The sequence below is a fragment of the Penicillium daleae genome (assembly GCF_028827525.1).
Source record: "Penicillium daleae strain IBT 16125 chromosome Unknown utg000002l_segment0_segment0, whole genome shotgun sequence".
Classification (NCBI taxonomy): domain Eukaryota; kingdom Fungi; phylum Ascomycota; class Eurotiomycetes; order Eurotiales; family Aspergillaceae; genus Penicillium; species Penicillium daleae.
In genome coordinates this window covers 4,548,274-4,567,580 of record NW_026623150.1, presented here as the reverse complement: position 1 = coordinate 4,567,580, position 19,307 = coordinate 4,548,274, and the positions used below count along the sequence as shown (strand labels likewise).

Below are 19,307 nucleotides of genomic sequence, written 5' to 3'. Positions count from 1 at the left end.
GGGGTTCCCAATCGATAACTCCGCCCGTAACCCAAAAATACAACTCGGGTCTTTTATTTAGTGGCTTCTTTCTACAATTACTCGGCACTTCCCTATTGGCTTGCAGTTCCTGCCCCGGAGGGACCATTTGAGTGTCGCAGGGATCCGTTTTGATAGTCACAAGGATCCGTTTTGATAGTCGCAAGGATCCGTTTTAATAATTGCAGGTAGAATGAGCAAAGGCTCCTTTCTAGGTGGAGTACGGACTCATCAACGTAAACATCTCCAGGACATCAGAATTCAACCGATGAGGGGTACCAGGGCGCGCGAAGTATTTTTTGATCGCATGATAAGGGTCAATTCAGGGGTCAATAATAGTATCGCAGCTTACTCACCTTACATAGCTTGTCTATAAAGAGCTACGTGCCCCCTATCAACATCTACTATTGCTTAAAACTCTCTCAGTCAAACCAACCGAAATGCACCTTCCGGTACAAGCAGTTCTCATTGGAATCTTTATTCGCACCTCCTTGGGGGCCTCTCTCGGGGTCATCGACCAGGATCGCCAATGTCTGATATGGTCTAACGATAACCATGGATGCACAGGTTACTCTGAATCTTTTGCAGAGCTCAATGGAACCGACTGTTCAGGTATCAATTGTACTTATTTGAACTTGAGTACTATATATTGACGGTTTTGCAGAGTTGAGCGAGATCGTGAATGGCACGCGCAAAGATTTCTCTACCCTTAGTGTAGGAGCGTGTGGGACTGAAGATGGCAAGGATGTCGCTTGGGTAACGGTCACCCAGACCGGTGAAGTCACTTTCTTCAATCAGAACGGTGACAAGTCAGCATGCACTTTGAATAATGGACTTCGGGTTGGCAGTTGGTGCAGTGCGTCTGATTATAAGTTAATGACCACTACTGGCTCATCCTCCGCGCCGATGATCTCTTCTTCGAGCACAGTCTCTTCTTCGAGCACAGTCTCTTCTTCGAGCACAGTCTCTTCTTCGAGTACTGTCTCTCCTTCGGCTACAGTCTCAGACAGCAAGTCGGATTCTGCGACTTCCACGTCGACCTGCGTCTGTCATTAAAGAGGGAAGTAAAGTCTATCCGATGTCGAAGTGGACAAGTTTGTATTAGTCTGAGATTGTTCTTGCTTCAAGTTTTTGATTCACTCCTATTCTTTCTATTTTACAGCCAAATCTATGTTAAGATTAAAAGGCGTGGATCCTTCGTGAAGCGTCTGAGCCATCGCTCCCTTTCGTAATTGGTAAATTACTATATTTTACATAAAATGAGAAAACCCATCTTGCCGATTTCGTTGGTCTCCTTAGACAGATCTGGCTTCAAAATCCTCCATGAAATCTTACGCCGCTTTGATAGGAAAAACATGCTCCTGCTTGTCGAAACGATGGTAACGAACGTAACGCAGTGCTTCGTGTACTAATTGGACACTCGTGTGATCGCAATATTCCAAGTGACTCTACAGTACACCAAACCAGGAAGCAGTTGCCAAAAGGCTAGCGCGCGTCACAAGAATTGCTAACCAACCTGTTAACCCGAGGAGTGTATGAATGTATTGCAGTTCTACATGAAGTCCCTTGAGTGGAGTATACCTCTTCAGCTCATTCCAGTGCGTAGAGGAAAGAGCCTTTGAGGGGAAGAAATGACATTAGAGCATCTTGCACTAATTTCCAGCTATTCTTGTCATACTTGAACAACTGTATCAAAGGCTAGCAAGGGGTTTCTTCAACGAGTTTTCCGTTTCGGTCTTGCGTGAATCTGCTGGTAATTCCGGAATGGCCAGCAAGTTCATAGCAGAGGCGCTCCATCTCGCTTGATAGAGCTTACATTTCGTGCGTCGGCGAGAACAAACGCCTGCCGCTGGAAATCTGATCGGATCGCTCGAGTGCTTTCCGTGATACCAGGCAGATCGACGGCCGTAGCAGATCGTACATCGAAGCGAGTCAATTAGCGGCACTTGAGGTCCATCAGGTTCATAATTCCGGGAAGAAACAAATGTCGGAGCGCACGCGCTCGAGTACGGTGGCGGCTGTTCCCTCGCCGATTCCCTCACCGCTTTCAATCTGCGTCGGTTAGAAAATACAGTATACAGTATGCGAAAACAGTGAACAAGACTTTACAGCACCTAGTGTTAATCCACAGAGTCGTACCCAGAAACCAACGCATAGCGGCGGGGATGGAAGAAGTGAGGACGATTAAGTTATTACGATACACAGTAGTTTTTATCTATCTGAGTGTTCATGTTTAGCTACAAGGAAATCCTTGAACGAAATAGGACTGCGACTGCGCCCTGCTTAATCCCTGCGACTACCAAAACGGATCCTTGCGACTAGCAAAATCGATCCCTGTAGGCACCAATCCCCTAAAGCACAAAAGAAAATTCCTCTTGATAATTAAATTGTATAAGGACGCCTCATATCCCCCTGTCAAGAGCAACAGAACTTTCGAACTTCTTGATCCAGACAAAAAAACACCATTTCTTTGCGATTCCCTGGCTGTATGGGCAAATACCTTTATGTTTTAATGCGTGAGTTTTTCTCTTCTGTATAATTTGACTCCATTTTTAACGCTATGGCTCTTTCAGCATGGAAGGCCCACGAACAGAAATTTACCCTTAAGCTGTCTTCTGGACTTCCACAGTCGGAGACAGACAAAAAGATCTTCTATCCTAATTGGGAGCTAAGACCTGAGTTCAAGTGGAGCAAAGGCAAAATTCGATATTGGGAAGGAGACGATCTCTACTCGGATAAAGGATTTTATAAATTCACAAACAGGCACAACCCGGCTGAAAAATACGATGAATACCATCTAGCTTGGGAGAGAAGAAATGGCCACCCCCGGACCTACCGGAGAAGGAGTCACCCAGTGGGCAATGTTACTATCCCCATTCGGTGAATTTTTAATCTATTATGCTTCTCATGTCTATGTCCTTCCCACGATTAGACACTTGATCACGTGCAGAAGTTTCAGCCGCGACGTGATGTTTCCGTTGATAGCATAGTTTTTCTGATTTGATGATGATATTGATTTGGTATATAAGTATATGCATCTATAGTAGCGTATATATCTAATAATACAGTACGTCCCGAAACTGGTGCGACCACCTACACTCTTCGATTGACTTTCCTGGCTCCTAAGCCAAGAAACACCAGTCTATATTTGGAGTTCTTCCGGAGTACCTCGTAAATTGCGCGTGTATTGCTTCGTACGTAGATTACATAACACTTTCAGGCATGTAATTGCTTGTATATTCAATACATCGGACACTTCCATTCCCCTTCCAAACAGCCCCAGGCACACTCAAGAATTAATCACGAGTGGTCCAAGCAAAGATGGCTCCAAATCTAGCTCCTTTAATTCTTCGACACATCATTATCCTCGAAAATCAGTTCTCCTCGTCCAAGCCAACCATCTTCATTGAAACATCCCACAACTTTGTCGCATTCGCCTCATCATAAGCCCAAGGCGCATACCCAGGGCCCATAGGCCCACTCTCAGGATCATGCGGACCTGCAATCTGACAATCATCAAGATACTTCCCACCATGCTCCTCTAGGGCCTTCGCAACAGCCGCCCAGACAGTAGTAGCAGCGCCCTGCTCGAGACTCTTCCACCTCAGCGCAAAGGACTTGTCGTCGCCCCAGCTCTGCTGCACTTCATCAGGGACGTGTTGTTGGAGACCCGTGGTGATACCGCCAGGGTGCAGACTGAAAGCGAGGAGGCCCTTCGATCCGTACCGGCGCTGGACTTCGTTAGCCGTCCAGATGATGGCGGTTTTGCTCTGTCCATAGGCCTTCCAAGGGTCGTATTCGCCCGCTAAGGAGAGGTTGTCTAGATGCACGGTTGAAATACGGTGGGCGGCGGAGGAGACGAAGACCACCCGGGAAGGCGAGGTTGGGGTCGAGGAGCTTAGCAGGGTGGGCTTTAGGAGCTGGAAGAGGAGGAAATGGGCGAGGTGATTTACGCCGAATTGGGTCTCGAAGCCGTCCACAGTTTTGCCTTCCGGTGTCGCCATCACGCCGGCATTGGTGATAAGGATATTGAGTTTCCGGTGGCTCTTGGAGAGGAACTCACTAGCACAGGCTCGAACGCTGGCGAAGGAGTTGAGGTCTAGTGCTAGGAGGTGGATTTTGTCGGACTCTAGGAGATTGCCGAGGGCGACTTTAGCTTTGTGGGGATCGCGTGCTGTGACGAAGAGCGTAGCGCCTGTCTTTGCCAGGGCGCGTGCGGTCTCGATTCCTAGGCCGGAGGAGCAGCCAGTGATAAGGATGACTTTGTCGGTGAGCTTTCCTTCGAGCTGTTCATCTTGGATGATTTGGAGGGCCGTAGGACGGCTGTCTCCAGGGCCGTTGGGAGACTCGTGATCTGCGGTGTACTTGGTTGCCATTGTGACGGGTTCGCTTTTGAAGACGTAGGATAGTGATTGGGAATTGGGAAACTACCAGCATTGATTGGGCTTATATAGCTTTCATTCCATTTCAGCTCGGAATTAAGTCACCTAAAGTCCATTTCCCGTTATTTCCATTGAGAAGCTTGACGTTATAGTTCCATAGATCAACAGTTCCACAGTTCCACAGTTCCAAAATTTTGAGGGGATGACGTTCGCCTGCGCTGCTGGTCCGTGGCCGAAGTATGCTTGATAGGATTTACGATTACCTCCATTGCTACCACATGTTAAGCAGTGATGTACTCAAGCTTAATTGTACCACTATCGCTGCCTAAACAAGGGTTATGTATTCTATCTTTCGCATAAGCAGTACTGTTATTTAATCGATCCTGGGCGTTGAGCGAGGAGCACAAAACATTAGCTGGTATGCCCAAAGTTTATCTTGTCCACGGGTATGATGATTTGCCACTTCGGCAGGTAGCAATATTGCTGACATCGATCTAACCAAATTTAGACTAGTGGACGAATTACGTTAACTAACTTGACCTAATATAGGATATAGTGAAAATGCGCCGGAAATGGCGAGTTATTACTCATGATGACATCGTTCTAACCGCTTTAGGGAAGCCCCACGACTGCAGGCTTTTGAGTATACGGCTGATAAAAAGGCGGAAGCGGCTATTCTAGATTATAAGAACTATAGATAAAAATATAGCACTGTTACCCGCTATATTAGCGTAACCTTAAATAGGGGTAATATAACTAGTTATCTTTATTATTCTGAATACAGCGAGTCTAGCTCTACTCTACTTACGAGGAGGTAGTACTTCTTGATCCGCGAGAATTAACTCTGCGGCTCGCCTCGAGTATCACGAAAGCCTTCGCAAAGTACCCCTTTATTTTTCTCTTTGAATATATAAAGGGGGTTAGTTAATACTTATAATATTCTCTACAAAAATAAAGGCTTCTACCCTACGTTAGAACCTACCTCTCTATACTTTTAGTTTTCCTAAACTATTATTATAATATCTCGGTATACTGCGGCTCATGTATATCCAAGTGGCCTTAGCGATAAGTGCCCGGTAGCTAAATAGATCGTCCGAGATGAAGGTCTTATTAGAAAATAGGGGGATAAGGTGATCTTAATCATAGGCTGCTCTTTAGGTATCGGAGTCGAGACTGCGAAGGCGTTGTCGAAGACCGGTGCGAAACTATATCTAACAGCACGAAATCTCGAAAAGGCAAAGAAGGCCATTGGGGAACTTGTAGTGTCTCCGAATGTCCACCTTCTTCAGTTTGACCAGGAGTCTCTTGAGAGCGTTCGGAGTTGTACTTCAGCGTTTCTGGCTCAGAATAGCCGGTTGTACATCTTGGTTACAAACGCGGGCGTCGTAATGACCCGCAAAGAGACCACGAAGGACGGCTTTGAGCTTCAGTTTGGAGTGAATCACCATCACATTTTCTCTTGATCAACCTCCTGATGCTAGCTCTTCTCTCGGCATCCACGCCGTCATTCCAATCAAGAGTAGTTGTTCTTTCCTCGGCCGGGCACAAATTCTCTTCTGTCAATTTCAGACATCAATTCCGACGGCAAGTTTGAGGCCATGCCGGCGTACGGGCAGAGCAAAGCCGCGAACTTGACGCTAGGCTGCTAGGTAAGATTAAGAATGAGAGTTCTTCGTTCCGACAGGATGTCTTCTGTACTGTAAGTGGACCAAGACGGTCCAGTATAGATGCGCCCACAAGAGCAGCTTGTTGGATTAAAGTGTTGTATAGATGACAACTCAGGAATTTTGATTTTCTGGGCTATACTCTATAGTTATAGTCTGGGAATCTTGTTGCTTTCGGCCGCTTACGTATAAACCCCTTCGGCCCCTTCATCAATTTGTCTCCAAATACGGTGGATTGAATAGCACTGTCGGAGGAGAATCATCTTTTCTTGCCAATTTAGCTCTGTGTATAAGCACAGCCTTCTGTATTATAACTAGCGGCCTAAACGAAGGCTGCGACGCATATAGACAGGGAAGAGTGGTAGGCTGGCGATCTTGCTACTTTGGCCATGGGTGTGGCAGACGGAAGTAACAGCTCGCCAGATTCTCGAGGCACTTCTCCAGCTCTGGTGTTCGACTTGTATGCATTGCCATGGAAATTCTAGTTCCCTTGGATCGTCAATACAGTTACGAGACAAAGCACCGTATCTTAATCAGAATAAGTCATGGTATTGAGACTTATACAGGAATATTGATATTCCGGACTTATTCCTAATATGGACTAGTTCCAAATAGGGTGGGGCAAGAGAATCTCTCTAAAGAGAGGAGGGGGGTGCAGCAGTTTCGGGACGTACTGTATCCTGATATAATATGTCATTCTGGAATATTGATACTTACCTTTTCCCGCTAAGGTAGATTAGACACTGATGCTGGATTTGTTGCTCGTAGAACGGCAGGAGTCCGATAAGCATCAGGAACCTAGATTACCATTTTTCGATTTATGATATAAGTGAACTATTTGAGAAAAGAATAGCTTTGTCGTACAGAGAAGTGCAAAACCAGCTTCACCAAGTTACACTCACTCCTTCTTTCTGTGCCCCACTGCCAAGCCGCTAGTTCGGGAATTGGGTATATATGAATGGTCCTATGTTCATTACGTCGTGATCAATCTGCTTAACTACAGAGATGCGCAAAACCAGCTTCACCAACTTACACTCTCTCATTGTTTCTGGGTCTGACCGCCTAGCCGCTAGTTTAGGAATCGGGTAGATATTAATGGTCTTGTGTACATTGCGTCATGAGCATTCTGCTTAACTAATATGACGATGGATAGTGGAGTACTAGTTAATGACTTGCAGTCTCCTGTGGCTGAAATAATTCGGTTCCACTGCTAAACATATCAGTACAGAGGACTACAAAACCAGCTTCCCCGGATTACTCTCCTCTCCGGATTTTTGGCCCCACCGTTTAAGTCTTTGGTCTGAGAAGTGAGTGGCGTTTAGTGGGGTATCAGATGTACCCCATTTTCCGCCATAACTTACCCTATGATACGACGAGCCGTCCGATTTAGCCAGACCCAGCTATTTAAATGTAGCAAACCAAAATAAATATATGCTCTACGGGATCCAGAATCTAGTGGAATTCAAGCGCTTTCCATTAGCACTACAGGGTGATATTAATTCGATTTTCTTCCCAGGCCCTTCTTCTATCATGAGATCAGAAAATAGAGGAAGGAGAGAAAGCGAAAATCATTGACAACTGCTACAGTATCACTGGAAACGTATAAAGGAAACCTTGCCTGACGCGTGTCCTAGAGCAATTGTATCGCAAGTAACTGTCGAACAGCTAGGCCGAAACTCAGGGGAAGCCAGAGCACATTTTTGCCGTTGATGAATATCCACTGTCCTCGGACAATGATGAGCGCTGGGCTCGAATTAGAGGCATCGTTCGCCTGCCCAGACTGAACGACAAGGTTGCCCAAGTTGGTAATAATATATGAACTATCTTGAGAAAAAGAAATTTTGTCGATAACGATATTCGGTTTCGAAATCTCATTGAGGCCCTCGAGAGTCTGCTGTAGGCCGCCCGTCGCCGTATCCCAGAGCCGCACGGTGTTATCGTGAGAGCTAGACGCTAGCAGCCGGCCGTCAGGCGAAAAGGCCACCGAGGTAACCAAGCCTGAATGGCCCTCGAGAGTCTGCTGTAGGCCGCCCGTCGCCGTATCCCAGAGCCGCACGGTGTTATCGTGAGAGCTAGACGCTAGCAGCCGGCCGTCAGCCGAGAAGGCCACCGAGGTAACCCAGTCTGAATGGCCCTCGAGAGTCTGCTGTAGGCCGCCCGTCGCCGTATCCCAAAGCCGCACGGTCTTATCGTGAGAGCCGGACGCCAGCAGCCGCCCGTTGGGCGAGAAGGCCACCGAGTTAACCCTGCTTGAATGGCCCTTAAGAGTTTGCTGTAGGCTGCCCGTCGCTGTGTCCCAGAGCCGCACGATATTGTCGCTAGAGCCGGAACCTAGCCGCCGGCCGTCGGTCGAGAAGGCCATCGAGGTAACCGAGCGTGAATGGCCCTCGGGAGTCTGCTGTAGGCCGCCCGTCGCCGTGTCCCAGAGTCGCACAGTGTTATCGTGAGAGCCGGACGCCAGCAGCCGGCCGTCAGGCGAGAAGGCCACCGAGGTAACCAAGCCTGAATGGCCCTCGAGAGTCTGCTGTAGGCCGCCCGTCGCCGTGTCCCAGAGTCGCACAGTGTTATCGTGAGAGCCGGACGCCAGCAGCCGGCCGTCAGGCGAGAAGGCCACCGAGGTAACCCAGAGTGAATGGCCCTCAAAAGTCTGCTGTAGGCTACCCGTCGCCGTATCCCAGAGCCGCACAGTGTTATCGTGAAAGCCGGACGCCAGAAGCCGCCCGTTGGGCGAGAAGGCCACCGAGGTCACCCAGCGTGAATAGCCCTTAACAGTCCGGTGTATGCCGCCCGTGGCTATATCCCAGAGCCGCACAGTCTTGTCGTTAGAGCTAGACGCCAGCAGCCGGGCGTCAGGCGAGAAGGCCACCGAGGTAACCGAGTCTGGATGACCCTCGAGAGTCTGCTGTAGGCCGCCCGTCGCCGTGTCCCAGAGCCGCACGGTCTTATCGTGAGAGCCGGACGCCAGAAGCTGACCGTTAGGCGAAAAGGCCACCGACGTAACTGAGTGTGAATAGCACTCAAAAGTCTGCTGTAGGCCGCCCGTCGCCGTGTCCCAGAGCCGCACGGTCGTATCGTGAGAGCCGGACGCCAGAAGCTGGCCGTCAGGCGAGAAGGCCACCGAGGTAACCCAGCGTGAATGGCCCTCGGGAGTCTGCTGTAGGCCGCCCGTCGCCGTGTCCCAGAGTCGCACAGTGTTATCGTGAGAGCCGGACGCCAGCAGCCGGCCGTCAGGCGAGAAGGCCACCGAGGTAACCAAGCCTGAATGGCCCTCGAGAGTCTGTAATTCTGCACCCCACCTTTCCTCAACTCGTGGTAACTGGCCTATCCAAGTAGGAAGCTCTTGTTTGAATTCATTACGGATTATTGCCGTCTGGGGGGCAAATACTAGCCCTGCGTAATAAAGCTGAAGTGGCGCCTCATCAGCTATCTGATAATACTTGAGTGTAAAACGCCGTGCATCATGTACAAATTGAGATATCCTAGAGTGCTCGTCTCCCTAGATCTGTTAGTATAAATCTTAAATGGCTGTATACTACGGTGCTTACTGGTAAAATCACGCAGAGGAGATTAAGCATACCCACTACCTCCGATATAAGACCTAGTAGACTCATCGCCTCCAGCCAGTGCAGAAAATGCTTCTGGAGAAATTGTAGCACATCTTCTATCCCGGAAGATAGATCCTGACTTTGCTCGAGATGGTGTATCCAGTAGTGACAAGAGTACTTTAATTCCGGCGGTAGATATTGTCGGATATCTTGGGGGTCGATGTCTGCCTTACACGCTCCAGGATTTGCGAGATTACAGATATCTTTCCGTAGATGACTTTGCATGGTTTTGAGACAGTAGTGAGCAATTTCTTTGTGCTTTCTTCGCTCATCCACGAAAAACTTGCTGCTAGACCGGACCAAAAAATCCCGAAATGATAGATGTAGAATCCTAACAGGCTGATCTCGGTCACCGGGAATGCTCAAAACAGAGCGGAATGAATCCAATCGATTGCTGATCTGGTCTGCTCCTATCCCACAAAACAGCGACAGGGCATTTATAGAGAGCGGATCAGCGAGAAGGATGATGACACCGACTATGTCCTGGAACTCTTGCAGGAGCTGCTGCTGCTCCGATTCATCACTCTCTTGATCGTCCAGTAGTCGCGTCAGAATTGGTAGGTATGTCTTATCCATTTTCGATACATATTTGGCTTGGTCCGTTAGAAGCTCTGCGAGGCGCAATTTGGAATCCCATTTTGCATTTTCGATATAACGGCACACTGTGGCAGCCGAAATAAACAGTGGAACGGACATCGTGACCAATTTTTGGATGACGTCATCGCCGGGCCAGTCTTGGGAAATATTTCTGTCGTGTTTGATTTTCGCAAATCGGTCCTGCAGGAATAAACGTATGTCACGTTCTGTCACTTCTTCGGGTATCTCATGAAGAGCTAGGTCCTGATACCCATGATCCGCGATCTCTGAAAAGCCGAGGCTGATTGGAAGTTCGGGTCTGCTAGTCAAGAAGATCCGAAGACGAACCGATTTTGCCTTCTGTAGAAGAGCCAGTAATCGAATGATGTTTCGGACATCTTGATCATGTTCGCATTCGTCCAAAGCGTCGATCACTATCACAGCGGCTTGAGGTTGTCGGCCGAGTTGGTCAAGATCGAGCAGCGGTTGAAGGAGTAGTTTCTTAAACTGCTCCCTGAGCGATTTTGACACAATGTCAGGGTCATCGTGGAGTGCCTTGTGCACGCCAGACCTCAGCGCAGGAATCATGAGCATCAGTTGCCTTGTTAATGTCGGGAAAAACTTCTTCGCGTCCCCTCGGTCCCCTTCACCCCTCTTAAAGAAGAAGCTGGCACCTAGATAATTGGTGTCCTTGAGCGACCTTGCCACAGTCCGAGATATTGTGGATTTTCCTGTCCCGGCCATTCCATTTAACCAGAAAATGCGTTTTTGGGACGGCGACATAGCCCATTCCATTATCTGCTGGAGAAGCTGGGTCCTGGTGCCTTGGAGACATTGGACTTCGTCTCGGTCGGAGAATGACTCAAACCCTGCCTCCTCCGCACCTTCCAACTTCCCAAGATCCATACCCTCGATCACGCCGACCATCAGAGAACTATACAGTCTTTGGGTCAATTATACAGAGCCATAAACCTTGCTCGATAAACGTACGTTTGATCCACCTGTAAAGATAAGAGGAATGAAGATTTATATCTCTCGAGGTTCTGAATATCGCTCTCCACCTCTGTGCGTTTCAGGGGCCACTTTAAGGCTCGTAATCCCATTTTGCGCATTAGCTTCTTTCCTTTTCCTGGATCAAGTCTCCCCTCTAAGGCTCGGAGGTCGGAGAGGCAATCGGTAATATTGCGGCCTAGTCGTGAGGAGGTAGGTAGGGCCTTTCCGTCGTTACTTTGAAGGAATTTCTGCAGGTCTTGGAGTGTCCCTTGGAGGCCTGCAATCGCCCGTTGTAGGGTGAAAATTTCGTCTCGTGCATCTTTCACCTCTAGAATGTAGCCCCCGCAAAGCTTCACAAGGCTTCCCGTTAGTTGAATGACCGCGATAACGCTCGCCGCCCCGGATAAACCATCCATTGTGGAGAACACGGCACAATAGCCTATTTTCGACGCAGGTAGGTAGGTTGGCGGTTGAAGTGTAAAAACTTCGGGTTCGATATATAGTTAGGCTTTGCTGGCGAGATGAAGGGTTAAAGAGGGGTACGTTAGGCGCCGGGTGTGAGGCTGTAATCTGGAGTGCATCTCACGTGTCAATGTGACTACTCATGCGTTTCCCTGGTGGAAAGATAAGACTAAGGATACAAGAAGACTTGTCTATAAATAATGAGGACTACCTGAAAATGTAAATTATGAAATGAAATTCCACGACTTATTTCTATCACACAGTACGGTACGCAAGAGAACATCGACAAAGTCTGTCTCGTGGGTACAGTACAGCATTGGGTTTTCGGCTGGACTGTCGGCCCGAACCGACCCAGATCCAGGTCCATCACGTTTCCTTGCGCCCTTGGCCACCTCATCAACCTTGGTTGACAGCGCGACAAAGACTATCATGGCGCCTCGACTCGCCCCCTCCCAGCTTGTGATGATTCGTGATATGATTAACAGCAGATTGTTGACTACCTCAGAGATTGCAGAAGCGGCTGGCTGCAGCAAACGTTCGATTATCACCATCAGTAACAACCTCCGAATGTTCGGCGATGTTCGAGCACCCTTGATCCCTGGTGGCCGTCCTCGTATGATCACACCGTTTATGCTCGAAGCTCTATGCGAACACTTGATTGAGAAACCGGATTTATACCTGGACGAAATGGCAGACTTCCTATATGACGAATTCGAACTGCTCGTGTCCAGATACACTGTTAGCCGAGCCCTTCGATCGCAGGGTTGGACCAAAAAGGTAGCACGACGAATAGCACAAGAACGAAATGCGGATCTGAGAGATCATTATCTGCATCAACTCTCAGATTTTCGCTCGTATCACCTGGTCTTCATAGACGAATCGGGCTGTGATAAGCGGGCTGGCTTCAGGGCGCGGCCAGCGGTATCAAATTCTCCCCGCATATTTCCAAGATGGCATCTTGATGTCGCGAGTCTTCCAAGGATCGACAGATGCGAGCATGTTTGAGGACTTTATTGAACAGCTTCTTCATCATTGCGGTAGATGGCCGGCGCCAAAATCAGTTCTCATCATGGACAACGCGTCTTTCCACCATACTGAACGAATAACAGAACTATGTTCAAATGCTGGTGTGAAGTTGTTGTATTTACCACCGTACTCGCCTGATTTAAACCCGATCGAGGAATTCTTCGCGGAGCTCAAAGCATTTGTAAGACGGAATTGGCAACATCACACAGGTCAAGATTTCAAAGGTTTTCTTGAATGGAGTCTGGATGTCGTCGGTGCGAAAAGAGAAAGTGCGGAAGGTCATTTCCGGCATGCGAACGTTGTGGTTGAAGAGGAATCAGATTAGATACTGTATAAATGTCGAAGAGACCTAGCAATTCTTTGACTAATATACAGCTCAAGAAAGCTTCATTATTATGAGTTTCGTGTATGGGGTAACATAGAATAGCGTGTAGATGCTAAGAGATCCTTTGCAGATGTATTGAGCTGTGGAGCCGAATTATGTTCGTCCACTTTACCCACAAGGACTGCAAGCCATTGGTACTCCACTATCCATCGTCGTATTCAGCAGATGTACACAGAACCATTTATATATACCCAATTCCCGAACTAGCGGCTTGGCAGTGGGGCACAGAAAGAATGAGTGAGTGTAAATTGGTGAAGCTGGTTCTGCACTTCTCTGTATCTGAAACGGCTCGCAGAAAGATTTAAACTAAAATTCGTCGGAGGGGATAGAGATGTGCGTGTTTCTCGATATATAGAATGTCTTCGCGGGGGACGGGGAAGGCTGAAATGGTGTCGTAAGTCTGCTACCGCAGTTTCAGCCACTATCCCTAAAGCAGAATATTCTAATAGAGAACCAGGACTTTTAGAGGCGAAAGGCTTAGAGAATTGTCAAGAGGACACAAAGGCGTCGCGGATATTCCTACGTAACTCTCTGGCTGTTTATTATTTAATGCCATAGGGATCACATAGAGTCGTTTAGATGTGGAACAGAAAATGGTGTCGCAATTATAACTACCCGTGGTAGATGAACCTCGAGGCGGAGAAGGGTATATAGACAAGGGGGAGGATTGAAGATCTTGCTAGCTTTAGACCGGTAGAAAATTCTCACTGCCTAGGAAAATTCTGGGGAGGATTCCCCGTATAGAAAATAAGCTACGGAGGATCTCTAATGTAACACGTAGCTTCTTGGTTGCTACTTAAAACAGGCTTAAAACATATTTTGAATTTCTGCTTAGCCGCAAAACGCTAACTTGCGATTCCTACTACCACTCATTGGACTATATACCTGTGAAAGAGATTCCATACTGAACTTGTTGAAAAAAAGAATGTTATGTTTACTCACAAATAACTAACCAGTTCTTCCATGGTCCTCTTAGTAAGTGAGCAGAATAGACGCTGTGTATTAATCGTGGATTCTCTTGACTGAGTCAAAAGCCGCCTCTTAATTGGAAGGAAATCCAGCCTTTAGGTTGTCGTAAGAGGAGGACGGGTATCTTAGCTCGTTCTCGACTTGCTCCAGAGCACCGACGCCGCCAAAGGTGTTAGTAACCTAAAGGTAGGAATGTTCAGTTAGAAAATCCCTTAGCCAACGATAACTCCGCAGAGAGAAATAGCTAGCTAGTGCACATACCGTCGTGATCAAGCTATCAGAGCCTTTCTTGTCACTACTGCTCTCCCACCACATTCCTCCACCCAGACCTTTTGACATAATATACTCTGCCTTCTTCCGCGCAACTTGGGGGGTATCATAGCTAATCATCGTTCCTTGCGAAGAATCATAGCTGTAGCTAGCCATAGGTTGGTCAAGGTAGCTAACGTTTGCCCCAGCCCGGGGCAGCGCCTTGTAGTCCCACACTCCATTCTCCCAGCTACCGCTGCCAACGCCGCTGTAAGACGTACCAGGCCCATTGGTATTCAAAAACGAGCGCCCATAGAGTGGCATGCCTATAACAATCTTACTAGCTGCCACTCCTTGTGAGATATAGTAGTTGACGGCCTGGTCAGTGTTAAAGGGCGTGCTAGAGGGGTTGCTAGTCGAGGTGTAGATATTAGCGTCATGGCCGGCGGTAGTATCCCAGCTACCGGAGTAATCGTAAGCCATAAGGTTCCAGAAATCAAGGTACTTGTCCATGTCTGATATATGGAGGTTTTGGTAGTTTGCTGGTCCTGTATATAGATCAGAAACGAAGCAAGGAATTTACGGGGCCTAGAAAAACATACCGGCTGGGCATGCAACGCTAATCAAAAAGTGATAATTACTTTCTTCTGCAGCGCTATATGTATCTAGGCTCTTATTTTCCTGTCAGTTTAGGTCTAATAAAGAATAAGGGTACTGATATAGCATACCGAGCGTAATTGTTGAAGCGTTGCAACCATATTATCTGCCTGGGTGCTATCCGCGGGATACTAGGTGTTCGTTAGTATACCTCTTGCACTAAAGATTTCTCTTATGTAAATCGTACCTCCCAGTCAATGTCAATACCATCAAAGCCGAGATTTATCACTAGGTCTTTAGCGGAGGAAGCGAAATTCGCACGACCCTTAGCAGTGCTAAGGGACATCGCAAAGTTAGCCGAGTAAGTCCAACCCCCAATAGACAGCAGGATCTTCAGATTCCTGTTTTTCTTCTTAAGAAGGAATAGCTGCTTCACACATCCGTAAACATTATTTCCAGTATCGCTCCACGAATCGGTAGTATAATGCTTCTCTATGTCGGCCCAAGGATCCGAAATATACACCATTCCGGTGTCCGGGTGTACGTTAGCAAATGCGTATAGCACATGCGTTAGTTTATCGGCTGGGAGGTCCTGAGGATTGAAGTTACGGCTATAGATCGCCTAAAATGAATAATATATCTAGTAAGTGATTCTGGGTGATTTTACCCGAGTGTTGTTTTATGCGAACTGACCCAGTTGACAAAGTAGGCAACGGAGCGATATCCATCGGTACGGCGAACATCAAGCTCGGTAGTACTGGCACTATCGGAGGCTGGACTAGCACTAGCTCCGGTAAGACACGCTAGGCCTAGTAGAAAAAGAATGGCAAGCTGCATAACGAACGAAGGCAAATTATTCTCAAAGGAAGGGCGTGTAGTCGAACCAGCGACGGTGAAGCGGTAGAGCATAAACGAAGCAGCAGAATGAGGAACAGTATTTATAGTTTACAAAAATCCATATCTTGCTGATATCATCGCGTCTCATCATTGAGTGTCGGACACCAGACCGAGAGCAAGCTGCCTAGAGCGCCACTCTGTGATAATCTGAAACATTTCACCGCGGGTGGGGTCTGCGGGTTATTGAATGAACAAAACGGTGTCGCAGGCTTGCTACCACAGCCGTTACCCGCCTCGCCCGAACTAAGGGTGCTATCTTTGCTTTCACCGTGATTTTTAGAGTTGGTTTACCTATATCACATGACTACTCACTAAACAGAGCAGTGGTCCGTTTTGGTAGTCGCAGACCCGCAGGGATCCGTTTTGGTGGTCGCGGCGATCAAGTAGCTAGCGTTGCAAACACTATCCCTCGGTCATTGGGGGAAGATCGTGGCTATTGTTTTTGAATCGATTACGGTACAGTATAATGCCACATCGTGAATTCGTGGTTTTCGAAAAGAAATCGTGGCTTTTTGAAGAAACAAAAAGGCGCATTTCCCCATCTTCCGCTCTCTTAACTGAGTACCTGATACTTACTTTGATAAGTCAAATCGAGCCCTATTACCTGCTCCTCGTTACAACCCCGATCGGACCCCTAACCTCACTGGTATCATGGCCAAGACCTCTCGTGAACCTAAGAGGAAGAAATCACTTCGACAGAAAAGAGACCGGCGCAAGATGAGCCTAGAGAACAAGTCGCACGAGTTTAGCAAGATGTGTGGGGCGGATGTTTGTTTGGGTATACGGATTCGAGAATCTGGGCAGGTCTTTATCTTCACAGCCGATCCATCCGGATTTTGGTCATTCCTTAGCTCTCAGCTAGTATGTTACGGCAAAAGATCTCCTGCGTCCGAAGTCTTCTGAACTTTCTAGGGCTCCTACTACCCAACACCAGTTCAAAGAACTGAAAAAGATCTCTAGCGCGCTAAACATCACTCTGTCTTTATTTATATAGATTCCCCACCACGAGGTCATCAACAAGACGAAACAGATTTAGTGAAATCGGGTATAATCAGTTCCACCATTACCTTGGCGTTGGGGCTAGAAGGTGTTTCTTCGTGTAGAAAGTAGAAGGCAATTTCAAATTTAAATGTACTTAGAAACAAACCTCTTGATTTAATCTATAAGAGGATTACTACAGGAACCTGTCTCTCACCTGGGCAATATTTGTACTGTACTAGTCGGCACTTCTCACTTGTATAGTCCATCCTTAACTGGAGAAAGGTAAAAGGACCCGTGTATATATGTCGTTTCCACTAAGGTGGATTGAACAGCACTCGATCTAAGCTGGGATTCTTTTGCGCCGTCGCGTTTTCCCCAATCGAGACGGGTCCATTGCACGGTCACGTGAGTAGAATTGTCATGCCTGAGGCAGATCCTTGAAGTACATCATTTGTCTAAAGTGTATGGGATCTGTGATTTACTAGAACTAGTTGGTTATACATTGTTATGTAAGCTCTCCCCCGTTGCTCCGACTTAAAAGATAAAGTGTTAGGTGTCAAAGACGACTTTGTATCTGTACTTGTTTTTGAAAATTACCCGAAAGTTACAGACGTCACTAACCACAGTAAATCCTGAAAAGCGGTAACAAAGGCCTACTGGCCTGGTTTAGTTCCTACAGTATAAGTACTTGGCAGCAGCCGGTCTGTTCCTCTTCAAACCCCTACCTGCCAGCCATCACAACATGGATTTATTACCACCTGAATTGATCTCCCTGGTATTGGACCACATAATCAGGGATCATGCACGCGGATCTCGTAGCCTGGCTCCATATGCTATATTGGGCCGTCACTGGCAGGCTATTGTTGAGAGACGCATATTCGCCAAAATTCGAATTCACACAGCTAAACGAATGGAAGAGTTCCAGCGTATCGTAACGGAGCCCCGCCGAAGATCTTGTATCTAACTTATCAAGTTAGTCGTGCAGCTCGAGTCATACGATGTGCAAGCGCGCGCTCAATGGGAGACAGACGAGGACCGCCAACAAAACAACAAGATCTTTACCTCAACAATTTGCACTCTTTTCAAAATCCTATCAAGCTGGCCAACAGATGCTGCTAGCATCAGGCTTTCTATCCAGGCAAAGTCCCCGAGTGACTCTCTCGATATGAAGCAACGACGGAAACAAGCCGCTAGATCGAGGGTAGACGATCTTCTTTATAAGAGATATGAGAGATCCTGCCTACAATTCTCTCGAATTACCACAGATGTCGAGTGCCTACCGGTCCCTATAGTGACCCATCTTTCAATCCAAGGCCTCGGAAACGAAAGGCTAATCGAGCCGGCATCGACTGCAGTTATCGCGTCGAAACTACCGCAATTAAATCGAGTGGAACTATTGATGAGGGACGGGTGTAAGCGGGATGAACGATTAAGACAACAACTTCGAAATGGTAAGCCAGATCCCATCGTGGAAAGCTCAACCCTAGTTAAGTGACACTAAGTTTGACCTAATTTATTTCGCCTAGACTTTGCACGCAATCTTTACCTCTTCCCTGCTCGGGTATAGTGGTTTGATCTCCAATTTCAATACGTGCCCCCTAGTGATCAGTACTACGATCCTCTAAACGTGATAGAGGATGGATCGGACCTTTTAAGTTCGTGTCTACGGGATTTGTCGCAGCGTCTAGAGATTCTCAATATCAAAGAATCTACAGTCTTAGGCCCAGAGCTTTTTTGGCCGTCGAGTTCACAGGAGGATACTCTACCGGTGAATCGACCCTTCTGGCAAAACCTCAGAGATGTGACGGTGAGCTATGCGCCAGTTACGCCGTCGGGAAAGTGGCTCCTAGAACGGGATCCGGAGAAAACGGATCCAACAGAAGATAACACGGATCCCGAATACTACGATACTAGGGAGGAGCAATATCCCGAATCCGTTCGGATCCCTCCCGAGGATCGTAGGTCTATATATTTTCGATCCAAGATTATCGCGAGCTACGCCGACAGATTCTACATCTTAGCTGCCTGGGCTGCCCTCTAGATGCCTAAACTGAGACGGATGGTTTTGCAGACTGATGGCCTCCCACGGTACTCACTGGAGTATGAAGTGCGAGCGGGAACTTCTAGGCTTATATGGAGAAACGAAGATGATGAACCTTGCTTATTTGATACCGACATATCAATAAGGCAAGCAAAGGCTAAGCGCCTCTACCAACCCGATGCACGGGTCTTTGAGGCCTGGGAAAACGTTGCGCGTGGACACACCGGAAAGGATTTAGAGACTGAGTTCAAAGAGTGGGGGGTTTGAGAATTTGTTTGAGTCGATCGTCGCTTTATCTTTTGCGTAATCTAGGTGACGGTAAAACTGCCGCCTCGGGAAATGATCGGCTCCCGGAGCACAGAATGAGTTAATCATCTCGCCGCCCTGAGCAGCTCCCTGAGCGAACATGAGCAGCTCCCTGAGCAGCCTGATCGCTCACCCCAATGCTCAGACTGACCGGCA

General features: G+C 47.7%; 4 protein-coding genes across 4 annotated transcripts; 2 read left to right on the top strand and 2 right to left on the bottom strand.

Annotated features, from left to right (window-relative positions):
- Nucleotides 1–458: 458 nt before the first annotated feature.
- On the top strand, nt 459–1,074 carry N7458_002575 (uncharacterized protein; the record flags this gene model as incomplete). Its single annotated transcript, XM_056905958.1, has 2 exons — nt 459–630; nt 683–1,074. The coding sequence occupies 2 exons, from the start codon at nt 459–461 to the stop codon at nt 1,072–1,074; spliced, it is 564 nt and encodes a 187-aa protein (XP_056770065.1).
- Nucleotides 1,075–7,694: 6,620 nt separating this feature from the next.
- N7458_002574 (uncharacterized protein) lies at nt 7,695–11,654 on the bottom strand (the record flags this gene model as incomplete). Its single annotated transcript, XM_056905957.1, has 3 exons — nt 7,695–9,560; nt 9,610–11,179; nt 11,236–11,654. 3 exons carry the CDS (start codon nt 11,652–11,654, stop codon nt 7,695–7,697), a joined length of 3,855 nt encoding a protein of 1,284 aa, XP_056770064.1.
- A 2,498-nt stretch (nt 11,655–14,152) lies between these two features.
- On the bottom strand, nt 14,153–15,763 carry N7458_002573 (glycoside hydrolase family 18 protein; the record flags this gene model as incomplete). The annotated part of the gene is made up of 6 exons (XM_056905956.1): nt 14,153–14,260; nt 14,342–14,877; nt 14,932–15,010; nt 15,058–15,117; nt 15,174–15,548; nt 15,620–15,763. 6 exons carry the CDS (start codon nt 15,761–15,763, stop codon nt 14,153–14,155), a joined length of 1,302 nt encoding a protein of 433 aa, XP_056770063.1.
- A 1,951-nt stretch (nt 15,764–17,714) lies between these two features.
- On the top strand, nt 17,715–18,845 carry N7458_002572 (uncharacterized protein; the record flags this gene model as incomplete). Its single annotated transcript, XM_056905955.1, has 4 exons — nt 17,715–17,735; nt 17,790–18,255; nt 18,331–18,365; nt 18,414–18,845. 4 exons carry the CDS (start codon nt 17,715–17,717, stop codon nt 18,843–18,845), a joined length of 954 nt encoding a protein of 317 aa, XP_056770062.1.
- Nucleotides 18,846–19,307: the final 462 nt, after the last annotated feature.